General features: G+C 44.0%; 1 protein-coding gene across 4 annotated transcripts in view; it reads right to left on the bottom strand.

Moving 5' to 3' along the window:
* The window catches only part of UBR3 (ubiquitin protein ligase E3 component n-recognin 3), a 172,366-nt gene that overhangs the window by 87,056 nt on the left and 70,567 nt on the right, over positions 1-14,743 (bottom strand). For all 4 annotated transcript variants that reach the window (XM_061608528.1, XM_061608527.1, XM_061608526.1 and 1 more), the window contains 2 exons: positions 10,966-11,426; positions 5,254-5,342 (listed from right to left, as the gene is read on the bottom strand). In XM_061608528.1, coding sequence (XP_061464512.1) covers positions 5,254-5,342; positions 10,966-11,426 — 550 coding nt within the window. The remainder of the gene's footprint in view (positions 1-5,253; positions 5,343-10,965; positions 11,427-14,743) is intronic.

The following is a 14,743-nucleotide window of genomic DNA, read 5'->3' on the forward strand; positions in this document are numbered from 1 at the left end:
GATGCTAAGATAGTGTCAATCATATCTGCATCGAGGCCAAGTTTTCTTAGGCATCTCCTCTCAAGAGCCAGGCTGTCAGCTGGAACCAGTTGGGATCCAGATGATGTAGAGGGCCTTGTGAGATCAGATTCGAACATTGTGGTAGCCTCCATGGAGAGGACACCGCCATGTCCAGAATGTCCGAGATCCAACGATGCTGAGGCCAGAATTGTGCCACAAAAATCAGCGTGCCTTCATCTCCTTGATCGTGTGAAGTACTCCAGGAAGAATTGGGATTGGAGGAAATGTGTATAGCAGTCCTGGAGGCCAAGGAGTCAGTAGAGCATCCGTCACTTCTGCTTTGAGAGAGTGGAACCTTGAGAAGAACTGGAGATGATTCTACAGAGAGGCGAAGAGGTCCATTAGGGTTTGCCCAAGGCGAGATCTGATTTGGTGGAATACCATTTGGTTCAGCACCCATTCTCCTGGGTCAATCATTCTGTGGCTCAACCAGCCGGCTTGGATGTTTAAGAAGCCGCTGATATATTCAGCAACTAGGGAAGAGAAATGGAGTTCTGCCCAGTTCAAGAGAAGGCAAGCCTCCGCCTGCAGCTCCACCAACCTCATCCCCCCCTCCTTGTTGATGTGAGCTTTCACAGTATTGTTGTCAGTTCTGATAAGAACATGGGAGAGGTGGAGTTGAAGAACAAAGCTGCAGGGCAAGATGTGCCTCCCGGAGCTCGAGCAAGTGGATATTCATCATTCTTTTGGTCAGAGACCAGTAACCTTGGATGAAATGGCCTTGGCAGTGGGCACCCCACCCTAGGAGACTGGTGTCTGTAGTGAGGAAGACCCATATCAGATCTCTGAAAGGATTACCCTTCTGCAGGTGGTGGGGGCTGGTCCACCAGGTCATTGTTTTCTGGAGGTCTGGAGAGATACAAATCTGGAGATGCCGCTTGGCAGCAATGGCATCCTGATAAGGTAGGAGAGACCACTGTAACTAGCAAGAATGGTGCTTGGCCCATGGCATCACTTGTGAGGCTGATACCAGGAGGCCCAGAACCCTTGCTAGAAACATGAGATCTGCATGTTTGGAGCATGATAGGAGAAAAGCTGCTGACCTCATGCTTTGAATTCTATCTTGTGAAAGTGAAATCATGCCTTCGGTAGTGTCTGGGAAGGCCCCCAGATAAGTCAGGGTCTGAATTGGATTTAGGTGGCTTTTTTGAAAATCTTGCTAAAAAGCCATGGTCTTGTAGGCAAGCCAGGGTAACTTGTAGTTCTCGAAGAGCCCTCTGTCTGGACAGAGAGCGAATCAGCAAATCGTCCAGGTAGGGGTAAATATGGATGCCCTGGAGGTGGAGATGCACAAGTAGGGCAACCATGATCTTTGTAAATGCCCTTGGGGCTGAGGCCAACCTGAAGGGAAGGGTCCAAAAATGAAATGAAAGTGTTGACCAATGTAGAAAAATCAGGGGAACTTCCAATGGTCGGGATGACTGGGTATAGGAAGATAAGCCTCCCTGAGGTCTATTCTTGACTCCCAGCTGTCCATGGAGGCTCAGGTTTCGGCGGTGAGTCGGGCAGCTTGGTATCAATTACATCTGATACAGAGGCTGCGACCCTACCTCCCTGTTCATCTGCTCCCACAGGTGATACATACCCTGGTCTCCTCTCGCTTAGACTACTGAAATGCGCTCTACGTGGGGTTACCCTTGAAAACGGTCCGGAAATTACAGCTGGTACAGAATGCGGCGGCGCACTTGATCAAGCACAGCCGTCGCCGTGATCACATCACTCCAGTACTAATAGATCTTCACTGGTTACCAGTTGTTTACCGGGCCCAATTCAAGGTGTTGGTGTTGACCTTTAAAACCCTATATGGTTTCGGCCCAGTTTATCTGAAGGAGCGCCTCCAGAATCACCAAATATGCCGCCTCACAAGATCAGCCTCTCAAGACCTTCTCTCGGTCCCACCGGCTAAAACAGCTAGGCTGGTGCTGACCAGAGAGAGGGCATTTTTGGTTGTGGCCCCCACCCTCTGGAATTCCCTTCCGTATGATCTCCGACATGCTCCCTCCCTGATAGGTTTTCGTCGAGCCTTAAAAACCTGGCTATTCAGGCAGGCCTATGGGATTGAGGAGGATTAATTTTATGATGTTTTAACTGGAAATTGGTTTTAAATTGTTAGGACTGTAGATTCTTTTTGTATATTGTATATTATGTATAGCTTTTAGCTAGTGTAAGTCGCCTAGAGTGTCCACTAACCTGGACAGATAGGCGACCAATAAATAAAATTATTATTATTATTATCATTATTATTATTGACATGAGGAAGTCTTGAGGATAAAGGGCTTCCCTGATGGAGGCCAATGTTTTCATCCTGACCTTTTTATACACAACCCATTGGTTCAGAAATCTGAGGTCAAGAAGAGCCCTCCAGGCATTTCAATCCTTCTTCAGGACCACAACGAATATTAAGAGGATGCCGAAGGAGGACGCTTCTGGAGGCACCAGCTCAATGGCCGCCATGGAGAGCAGATGAAGGATAGCATTCTGGACAATATCCCTCTTTTCCTGAGAGTGGGAAACTGGAGAAGGAAGAAATCAGGAGAGTGGAAGAAATTGGGAGGAATCAGCAGAGATCCCATTTGTAGCCTTGAAGAATGATGTTTAGAACCTATTTGTTGATGGTTAAAGACTCCCAGACTTGTGGAACTGTGGGGTCATTGTGATTGCCGATTCTGTCCACCCTCACTGGAGGTGGAGGGCTTGGAATTGTGCTGAAAACATGAGAGAAGCGGGGTCTGTTCCAGTTGCCTCTGTTTGGTCTGGTATCCTTGTATCTTGATGGCAGATGGGAACCACAAAAGGAGTGAGTTGATTGGTACGATGAATACCTGCGAGGAAATAGCCTGTCATCTTTGTGTGAGAGCAAAACCTTTCTCTTATCCTGCGATTCTACCAGAATTCTCGTATAAGGAGCTGTGGAAAGGCTGAGTCTTGAGGTGGTGTCTGCATCTCAGTGCTTTAGCCATCAGTTCCTCCTAGTCATCACATCTGTTACAAGGGACTGGGCTGCAAACTGGATGGCATCCAGAGTTCATCTGCCGCATAGGCTGCTGTCCTAGAAATTTTCAACAAGATCTTGAGTAGATGATCCATATCCTGATTAGGATTGTCAATTAAGTCATCCAGCCAAACTAAGGCCACATGAGTGAAGACAGAAGCAGCACAGGATGCACACATAGTCACAGCTGCAGCTTCATGCGCTCTATGTATGGCATAATCCCAGGCACCTCTCATTAGGATCTTTGAGATGAGCATCCCAATCTTTCGGCAGGACATTTTTGGCAATGAGAGCCTTAACAGGATGATCAATGGCTAGAATTTTCAGTAAGTCTCTGTACTCCGAGTCCAGGTTATAAAATTTATTAGCTAAAGAAACTGTTTTTTTTATACAGAAGGGGGTATCCCATTTTATACTGAAGGGGGTATCCCATTCAGCCTTGGTAATAGCATTAAAGGAGTTAGGTACTGGAATATGTTTGACTGAGGCTTTTGGTTCCAGAAGCACTGCCTTGCCTTTAAGACTGGGCTGGAGGTGGGTCAACAGGAGGATAATTAAGTTCCAGAGTGATCAGTACTCTGTGCAGCAATGCAGCAAAGTAAGAGTCATGGAACAGGCGATGGGGCATGTGTTCTTCCCCAAAGAGCCCTCACTCCGACCCAGGATCTACAAAGGGGTCCAGAGGATCTGCATTCATAGAAAGGGTGACCTGGTCATTCCTGAGGGAGGTGACCCTGGTTGAACCCCTATCCAAAGCAAAGGGGTTAGGAGAAAAAGAGGTAGAGGCACGTTCTGTGGAAATAGAGGCTTACCTATGGTTAGAGCAATTAGCGTGTACCAGCAGCTGTCTAGGAGGCCTGGCCTGGGATGAGAAAGGCACACCAGGGTCTCCAGAGCCATGAAGCATATTGTGTTGTGCTACAGAAGCAGGAGGAGGGTCGGCCCTTACCTATGCAGATAATTCTCCCATTAGGGCTTCTTTAATTTTCCTCAGTATGTTAGCACTAAGAAGGAGTCATCAGAACCCTAAATATGGGATGGAGGCTGTCTGAAGGCTGGAAGGGTTTGTTGAGCTAGTGGAGACTCTGAAAAGCCCAGAAAGTCCTCCTCCTCAGAGGAATGAGAAGATGGAGACCACTGTTGTTGAACCTGGGATCCTGTATCACCATGGCAGTGGGAAAGGCACCCCTCCCTTTTCGTGCTTCGCAGCCACGAGGTATAAATAAATACTTGTGGTTCATGGTGTGAGATGGACGGATCCAAGGTACACTGCTTTTTTGCCCCCAGGGCTTAGCCTTGCCATGGGGAGGCTCCAATGTCTGTGCTTCTGCTTGGCCTTGTGGGTCAGGGAGCACAGCAGTTGTGGATGCCTTTGGTGAATAAGCGCTGGACACCATTACCATGATCCCGGCTGAGGTAAGAGACAAGTGGAGTGCAACACACACTCCCAACACTAAATCACAGTGGACTCAGGCAGAAAAAGGTAAGTTGTAGTCGAAGGGAAGAGATGACAGCTTCATTCTCCATCTTCCCCCCGCCAAACAAGGCCGAGACAGGAGTAGCAAGCAGAGAAAGGGTAAGAGCTGGAAAGAGACAGATTTTTTTTTTTAAGAAAAACAATCACTGGAACAGTGTAGCAGGATAAAAGGGAGGAAGAAAGGCTTTAGAAGAGAACCAATGATAGTCAAAAGAAGAAAAAACCTGAGGAAAAAGGGGAGCAAAGGCAGAATGCGACCAGTTCAATGGAGGAACGAAAGCGAACTGAGGAATGATAGGAGCAACCTATTTCCCTCAACTCATCTTTCCTACCTGCAACCACAGGGTGGTGCTCTAACACAAACTGATGAATTTCTCCAATAACACAAGAACCTTCAGTGAGGTATCAGGGCTCCATCATGTCGTCCCCCCCTTCCCTATCATTTCAATATTTACACAAAGCTGCTGGGGCAAGGTTACATGCAGGTTTTGAGTGGGAAACCATCGCTACACTTGTTACATTTTGAAACTGAGCCACTACTTTCATGGCAAAAGTGGGTGGGGGGGTACTTGAGGGTTCTAAAATGGAGTCCAGCGGGGAAGTTTTTTCTTGCTCCCTTCAAAAAGATCTTCTTATTAAATGTATGTACAATTTTTAATTACTCCTTTAGCCTAATTTGTGAATACTTTGAGAATTAAAGTACATTAAAAAATGGAGAACCTACCAACATCCATAGCAGTTTCCATAAAGCTTTTCTGCCTTGATGCAAATTCAGCCAACAATTTTTGTTGCCTCTCCCTGGCCTTCTGTCGTCTAGATGAAAGCAAAGAAAATGGAAGGTTAGGAATAAATGCCTATAGGAGCAACAGCAAACTTTATATACTCTTTTTTTAGGTTGGTAGAGTACAAGAAGCTCTTTAATGTGTTATAAAATCTGAAAGACCATTTTTACTAGATATCATCAAATGTCCATCTCCCAAGCCCAAGACCTTTAATTACAGTTCACATCAGAAGTCCCTTCAATCTCTACATGCTTCATCTCTACTTCTTTCTCCTAACCAGACAAACCTAGGACAGGAGCTGAGTGTGCTCCATGGAAGATTAACATTTGTACTACAGTAAAAGGCTTGTTGGAGCACACTTTGTTTATTGAAATATCTATATAAAACCCATCCTCTACCCAATGATTTCAGGACATGGCACAGCAATACAAACAAATTCAACTGCAGTTCAGGAATGGATAAACAATATAAAAGTAAATAATCTTAAAAACAGAAGTGACAGTCATTACAAATTAAGTAGTAATCATTAAATAACCAGGTTTTAACCTAGGGCCAAGATTAAAACAAGGCTAGTGCTAGGTGGATTTCAAAGGAGAGGGCATTCCCCAAGCAGGGCACCACTGCGAAGACAGCCCTCTCCCACATCATCATATATTGTGTAACACCCCAAGACAGGATGCTAAGGAGGGCCTCCCTGGAAGATTTCAATGCCTACACAAGACAGTATAGGAAGAGGTGCTACTTTGGGTATTGAAGTTGTTTAGGGCTTCATAGGTCACTTGTGAAAAGATGTGTACGATTTTGTGTGTTACATTGACAATCACAAAGACTTGAAATATGAACAGAACATGAATACTGCTATTATTAGAAACCTGACTCAGTTACCACTGGTGGTTTGCACGGCTGAAAACCACACATCTTTACTGTCTCGAAGGAGGACACATGCTTCCCTAAAGGTTCTACAGAAATGGCACAAAAGCCGACAGAAAATGTATTATTCACATAAGGTTGTTGGAAGAAATTTTAACTCAGTAGCACAAACACATCAGAATAATTATGCCCTTAGTACAATGCTTTTTGCCATTATCCTATCATAAAATTTAAGAACAATGGAATGATTAGCTGTCAACAGTCATAAAGGAATATGACATATTATTTTTCATAGCTTTAACAAGAGTTCAAATCCCATCCAAATTTAGACTTGTAACAATAGGAATATATAAGAATATAGCAATTTGTTAAATCTCATTATAAATTTATCTACAAAATTAATATTTACTTCCAAGACTTTAAAAATATCTGTATGCACAACTTAGGCACACATTTGGGAAAACAGTCAATTTATTTTCAATGTAAGGTCAAAGAACTTGCAAGGGAAGAAACTGCAAAACTGTAAGAACTATGAATTTAGATTCCCATTCAACCACTTTGAATTTAGATTCCCATTCAAATCACTTTGAATTCTGTAGTAACTTTGAATTACAGAAAAAAATTACATGGCTGCTGCATTGTATTCAGGATCCAACCTTCTAGATCTTCAAGGAAACCAAAAGTTTAGTTTATATAATTTTAATATCACTGTCACATCATCATCACCTACTTTATGACAAGTGCAGCTGAGTACCCAAGCACAATTCAGTCCCATTTAAGTGGGATGTATCAAGAATATGAGAGAGCTTTCGTAATACCAATCCTCACCCCCCCCCAGAATTTCTCTCTACCTTTGCTATGCCTTTGCTAAACAGGCTAACTGTAAATATAGACCCTTAACAAGGAGACCAAAACAAACTGACAAATTCAGTACAACTCAGTGATTTTCTGCAATGGCCCAAGGGGCTCCAGACCAAGACTGAAAAATATTGCAAAGCAGCTCTGCTAAATTCTTCTTTAACTCTGTGCCTTAGTTTCTATGGCAACGACTTATGTAGGTGATGTCAAGTTTGCCTTTGTAGGATGAAGGAACTAGAAAATAGGTCATAATTAACTGCTCACAGCCTGTTCAACCTTCATTACTGAAAACTAGACTCTGTTTTCCCACCTACTTCCTTCCAAACTGAGGCCATGCAAAACAGCTTAATTTCCAATTTAGATTAATCTTAATTTTGAATGTGCACAAAAACATATGTACTCAGCTCCTCACTCCCCTTCCTCTCTTCTCCTGTCAAAATTTCTGCAAGCATTATTTCCTCTATTCCAAGTGTTCAGAGGTGGGAGCCACTGGTTTATATAGCTAAAAGAGCACTATCTGTGCAATAGAGGTCAATATCTGCACACTTGGAGAACCTCAAGGTTTGTCTAAGTGCAAGAAATATTTAATTGACAAACCCTGACTGGGGTACCCCAAAATGAGGACTGAGCATGCTCAGTGGCTACAGAATGCTGATTGACTGTTAAAGGGAAAAGGGGAAATGGAACTGAGCAGCTAGAATCCTAAACAGGGAGCACTTTGCACACTACAACACTTTATTGCCCCACTTGATTCTCACTATTGAGAATCTCGCATTACTTTTGTGGCATGAGAGTTGCTGCAACACAATTCTTTGCTGTACCATCAGCATTATTTTCCGAAGCCCCATGACAGACTGGGGTGGGGGAGAGAAGAGTCCACACTGTGGTTCTTCTGCATACCAGAATTGCCCCAATTCCCAGGGAAAATTAGTGGTGGTTTGAGGAGGAGCTGCAGCATGGGTCTCTCTTACAGGCCCCGTGACTTTTGATGCTCCCTTCACAGGAAGGAAAGGAGACATGCTGCAAGGGCTCCCAAACGACAAAGGGGCACTTGGCAATTTAAAGGTCGGAGAGGGGAAGGAGTATCACGAAGGGTGTGGAGGAAGAGACCTGGTCCCAATTTCACTACACAGAGGGACATGTGGTGTGGGGGTGGAAGTATCACTCCACAAAAAAGTGGGGGGGAGCAGTCACAATGACACACTGTCTTGCACACTCAAGTTATTCTAACACGTAATATTCAAACAAGCACAAAGATCTATATTACAACTTCTATATTACAGAAGCTCATGCACAGATATCCCACTGAGCACACACAGCGAGTATGATTTAGAGCAGTGGTTCCCAAAATTTCCCCTCAGAGACCACTTGAAGATTGCTGAAGGTCTTGGTGGAACACTAAATGATTTTTCTGCCCGTTGTAGCAATTGTAACGAGCTGCGCTAGATGCTGTATGGTTTTTAGTTGTATTTTTATTGCTTCTTTTTTTCTTATCTATTGTAATACAGTAAAATGCAATGTAAGAAAAGCAATAAAATACAATTAAAAATGAGTATGAATATTTAATGCAATGAATGTGCCATCTCCCAACTTCAACTACAATTGCACAGACATCCGAGGACCATCTAAATGAAGCTCACAAAGCTGAGGCGAGCAGAGCGAGAAGGGGGCAGAGCCTCCCTCATACAAATATGCTTGGAACTGCAGTCCTGTAGGACTGCAGAAGGAAGTAATGACAACATGTCTCTGACAACATTTTCCCTCTTGAGCTGCTGGGCTATCGCAGCAGTGTCAGAGGGCAAGGGAGGAGGAAGGCGACAGTGGGCAGCCCAGGTGAGCTGCAGAGGAATAGTCACAACAGGCCGGGGCAGTTCCTCAGCAACCGTCCTACTCTGCTGCCACCACCGCCTCAGCCTCAGCAGTAAAGGAGGAGGAGGAGGGTAGTGCCGGATGGCAGGAGAGCAGAAAAGTTGCTGAGGAGCTCCCCTGTCCTGTCCTGAGTATCCCTCTGCAGCTCACCTAGGCCACCTGGATCCATCTCCCTCCCCTGCTTCCCTCTTCCTCATAGGAAAAGGTCTAATCCAACTTAGTGCTGGGTTTGGGTACATGATAGAGACCCCTGCAGGGATTTCTTTTCCTCACCTGAATCCAGCCTGAGCAAGATCCTCCACCACTCCCTGCATCAACTGATGCGAAAGGATAGTGATCCTGCTTGGTCTAGTGTGCAACAGAGGTCCTTGCAGTGCAAGGCTTGGTGATGTCTAAATAGAGGGGGGTGGGAGGCATGGCAAGTCCTGTGGGACAGTAGGGCTTTGGCAAGGGGATGGGTATAGGTGGGTTGGCATTCTTTGCGCCTCCAACGTCAGTGGGGCAAAGGAAAAGCAGGGATGGATTGCAAAAGGTTGACTGTATCCTTTCACGCGCTTCCCCTTTCAACCACTTTTGTTGGTATTTTGACATGTGGGGGGGCAACCCTCCTGTCAATCACATGACATTACAATTATGTTATATGACTGACATATGGATTGCCCCACCCATCCGTCAAAGTTGGCCCACCATGTGGGAGCCAAAAAAGTTCCCCATCCCTGGTCTAATGAGTTGGGGAGGGTGGAGAGGTCTAGGGGGCCTGCTGGGGGGCAGGGTTGTAGGTGAGTTGTGGAGGCACAGTCAGGACAGGCTGTAGCCACCCCCAGCAGCTGCCCTGTTTCACTGCTTCCTCCACCTGCCAGCCCCAGGGTCCCTACTACCAGGAACCAGATCCCCAGGCCAGCTAGCACTGCTACTGGCCACCTTCCTCCTCCCCAGCCGGCCTGGAGATTCACTGCTGCTTCTGCCACCGCATCCCAGACAGCCGTCACAAGGAGCAGCATGATAATGAGCAAAGTGGCCAGGAGTGGTGGCCAGCTAGCCAGCCTAGGGATCCACTACTGCTGCTGCTGCATCCAAAGTGGCACACGAGTCAGCGGCATGCCTGAAGCAACACTTTCAGTGTTCCTAAAACGCGCTTCACCCGCCTCCCCAGCCTGCTCCCTATATTGTCTGATTGCAGGGAGAGGACAGAATGCCCAAGGTAGACCAGGCCTCATGCTCCCTTCTGCTACCTCATGTGGGGCAACTCTTCATTCTGCCCGCCCGCTGCCCGGTCTAAGAGCAGTAGGGGGAGTCAGGGGTTGGCAAGCAAAGCAAGCAGCTGAAAACCAAGACTAACTCATTCCCAGCTTTATACTTTTTCCATCATTCAAACTTAAAGTAGTTTATTATAAAAAATGTGTTCTGTATTAATGAAACCACATAAGATGTTCCATTTACAAATCGTTCTATTTACAAAATTTCACTTGATTAGAATAAAGACTGTCAAGACTCAGAACCACTAAAATGGTCTGAGGACAGAAGCTATATCGTGCATTCAAGATATTATATTCAGTTTGAACTTTAACTGTACAACCACATTTTTGTGGATATTTAAAGTTCAGTAGGTTCAATTCAGCTTTCCTTCAGATCCCACAGAGCTGCTCTAGAGGTGGAAAAGTATATGAAAAAATGAGATTTTGTATCATGAGGGGAAAAAATCTGATAAATTATACAATTTTTAGATCCTAGTATTAACCTGGCTAGTATTAACCACAATTAAGGTCAATGCTACATATCTTTTAATTCAGTGACATTCATTCCCACAAGGAAAAGGTGGCAGGAGAAAGCCCAAAGCTTGATTCCTGATCTTTTAACTATGGCTAAGGCGGAGCCAATCTTATATCTGCAACAGTCTACTGTGTTCATTATTAGAATAGTCTGATGGTCAGTCTATTGCCAGCCAGACCCCTACATCCATAAAGGTTCCAAACAAAGTAGAATAAACTTGTTAACATAAAATATGGTCAAATCTATAGGTTCAAACACTGACATTATTCCACCAACACTAACATTACCTTTCTTCTTTGTCCAAAGTTTTCTTCTCGGCTGGGCTAATCTTCTTTGGTGGCACAGGTGGAGTCACTTTTCTACATATTTCCTCAATGATTCGTTTGTTTAATCTGCTTTGAAGTGCAGCTTTTAATAAAATCCTTTCTACAGCAGTCATTCCATCCCCATGTAAATATTTAGGGTTTTCGCACTGAATTAAAGTTTCCATGTCATCCAACCAGGGAGGATAGTAAGAGTTTTGCTTTCCTGACAGTTTATGATGAAGCTTAACTAGCAAGGATAATATGCTTTCCTTGATTTCCAAGATGGCTGTGGTTAGCTGGGGAGTTGCACCTGGAGCAGACCATTTCATTGAACTCTTGGGTCGAACTGCCTGATTGGCTTCAGTAGTATTGCGATTAATGATTTCCTGAAATTTCTTTCTGCGCTCTGCAACCAGACTGAACACTTGTACTGTCCCTGAATTCTTAAAGAAAAATAAAAAAGACATTAAATATAGTAATCAATAAGTATTTATAAAAACTCAAGCTACCATGATTAAATTAATTCAAATTTATTTCTTACCTGTGTAAAACAAAAGTTGTCTGACACAACTCATAAGTACTTCCACATTCAAAATATACTTCATGTTCTCATAAGGCTGGTGCACACATACAATTCCCAATTGCTTAACCCAGTAATGAAATTACAAACAGGCCACAGGATAAATATGCCTCTCCACCCTTTCTTTCTGGAGCAGTTCCCCCTACACCCCCACACAGGTATTACCCACAGTTAAGCATTACATTTGTGCAGATGTTGACTACGTTTGGACATACACTAAGCCACAGCTTGCTTTAGCCATGGTCTGAAGAAGAAGCCAGAATCCTGCTTGCGGATGATCAAACAAATCATAGTTTGTTTAACCTAATTTTAGTTTCCTGTACCCTGCCTCCTCTGTGAATATCCAGTTTCCATACCAAAGTGTTTTGTGAAAAGGCATCATAGCATCACTAGTTCTCTTGCTATTGGCCAGCTGCAACTGGGGTGGAAAACATGAACACTCTCCTCCTTGGAGCTCTTCAGTCACTCTGGATGTGCTCCTGAGCGACACTCAGCCCTAAAGTGTCTTTGGTAATGCTTTCCTCCCAACCCTTCAGAACACAAGTCCTTCCTGCTGTGGCCACTCTTTCAATAAACACACAAAATTTTAAGTGAGTTTTTAACATGTATCCCTCATTAAATATATGTGGTCCCTTTAATCTTTGTTCCCTTCATAAAATAGAGCTGGGCTGGGAAGAGGAGGGTTGAATAATAAGCCTGTCACCAAGCATAGGGGTGGAAAGGTCTGTGAAAGTCTCTTAGCACTGAGAACAGTTTCATGTTCTAGACACTTGTGCCTTGCAACTCCATAACCAAGTGGGTGGTGGAAATAGAGGAACACAACAAACTAAGAGTAAGCCAAGATACTGAGTTTGGACATAACAAATTACACTTATAGCAAACCAACTTCAAACCACGATTTGAAATTGTGGTTTGTTGGCCCCACGCAAACCATAGTTAGTTGGCTGGGGTGGGTTATTGCTGAACAAGTTTGGGTTTAGAGTTGCAACCAAACCAAACATTAATAGCAGTGAAATCTAACCAAAGTTCCCTCAGCTTTCAAAACTTGGTTAGCCTTAGTTGTGATTATTACAGTGCTTAATGTAGTACATATGTAAAGTTTAGCCATGGTTAGAACCAACAGAGGAAGGGAAATTAACACTTTTGAAAGTAGGCAGCAAGTGATCCCATAGGCTGTTCCAAATGCTTAACACTTTTTAAAACTTCCAATATGTATACACACTTTAGCAAGTAGTAAAAAAAAGCAAGCAACCCCCCCCCCAGGTTTACAAGTAACACATACAGTAGGGCCCCGCTCATATAGCCGGTTACGTTCCGGACCCCCGCTGTAAAGCGAAAACCGCTGTAAAGCAGATCCCATTGACGTACATTGACCAAAATGGCGCCCGGCGGCAAAAAACCACCGTAAAAGCGGAACAAGCGCTGTAAAGCGGGGCCTTTCTACAATTCACAACCGCTGTATTAGCAGAATGCTGTAAAGCAAAGCGCTGTGAAGCGGGGCCCTACTGTATTATTAAAAGGATTTTTATTTCCTTTCAAAAGTTTTGAGAACAGTTGTAGATATGCTACATTTACTGTTATAATTTTGAGACCTGGTACTTCCAAGAAAGAATATGTTAACATTATTTAAAGAGTTACAACTTACCAGGGGTGTGCATTAGCTCTGCATGTGGGTTGAATAACAAGATGAATTGGGATGATATCCCAACCCAAGTAAGGTATCAATAAATGCCCCATGTTTGATTGGGCATCCCACAAAGCCACAGAGCACTCTGCAGCTCTGTTTCTGGGCCAACACAGCTCGGTGTTTTTCTATATAACATCTGTATCTTTCTGTAGATCCATGGGCTTTGCAATATTGGCTGTGGAGCACTGAAGAGCTTTGGATTGTTTTTGTTGTTGTTAAAGCAGAGCAGCAGAGATTTTTTTAAAAAGCTTCATTTCACTTAAAAATATCCTACATTACTTTGTACTTTCTTATTATAGTAAAGAACTGAACATTTATTTTTGCAGATCAACAATACCAGCTCAGCATTGAGGAAAGAGCAGAATATAGTCAAAGCACTCTTACAAGGCAAAGGGGTAGCAACAGTAAGTCTGGTTCAGGATCAAGGCCAAAGTTCAGGTGTCTGGTACCAGTGGCAAGATTTCCAAGACTCTGTGGGAGCTGTGAAGTTGTTCCAATTAGTTTTCTCGTCCACCTGCCAAACTTTTGAGCAGAGGCACAGAATGCCCAGCAATTATTTGCAAGAATCCCTGGCCCTGCAGGAATTCTTGGCCTGAGGCAGGTGCACTGACTTGAGAAACAACAAGTCTCTTTTCTTTTGATGTGCTGCCTCTCCCTGGGAAACATTGCCAGACCTGCCTCCTCATCCTCTGGTGGGGAAACAGACTCCACAGTCTCTAATGGTCCCCTCTCCTCCACCATAGAGGCAGAGGTAGCCTCTGGGATTCCCAGCTCATCAGTAGATACGGGCACATTCAGAGGCAGATGGGAGGGGAGGTTTCATCAGAAAGGCTCTGCTCCAACATTATCTCATTCCCCCTTCCTCCAACTTCCCTCCCCGCTCATACTGGACCGTGGAAGAAAGAGAATCCCTTTTATTCCCCTCACAAAAAATCCCCAGACCTATTTATATGCAGTTTGGCAGACTTAACCCACTTAGGAGGGGCTCCTGTACCACTAAATTTCATCCACTTTGGCCACAATGGTAAAAAACATATAGCCATTTAGATTTCAAACATAGTAAATTGGGAAATACATCGTTTCAGTTTATACAGAGCAGCTCAAGAGCCAAATCACATACGGATGCAGTGAGTACACAGAGCAACTCGGAAACAGATCAGGAGTTTTAAAAAACCCACATGGATGCAAGGTGAATCTTGGGATCTGTGAACACCCCTATTACATACAAAACTACATGCCTGATGTTCCAAACATTTTTAAGGTTTAACAAAACTTCCAGCAGGTACTTGAATAAAACTCCATTTTATATAGTGAATAGTGTTTTACAGCTGTTATTTCTGCTACATTTATATTTTAAATCCTATACCATGACAAATGTGAATATCTCACAGAGTTGCTGCTCTGTCTAAAATAATGACTGATACTTGCATTCCATTTAGCATTTTCCCTTTAGCATAGCCTTGATGCTAATGAAATACATAGTAGCACATACT

This window comes from Rhineura floridana, chromosome 2 (assembly GCF_030035675.1).
Source record: "Rhineura floridana isolate rRhiFlo1 chromosome 2, rRhiFlo1.hap2, whole genome shotgun sequence".
Lineage (NCBI taxonomy): Eukaryota > Metazoa > Chordata > Lepidosauria > Squamata > Rhineuridae > Rhineura > Rhineura floridana.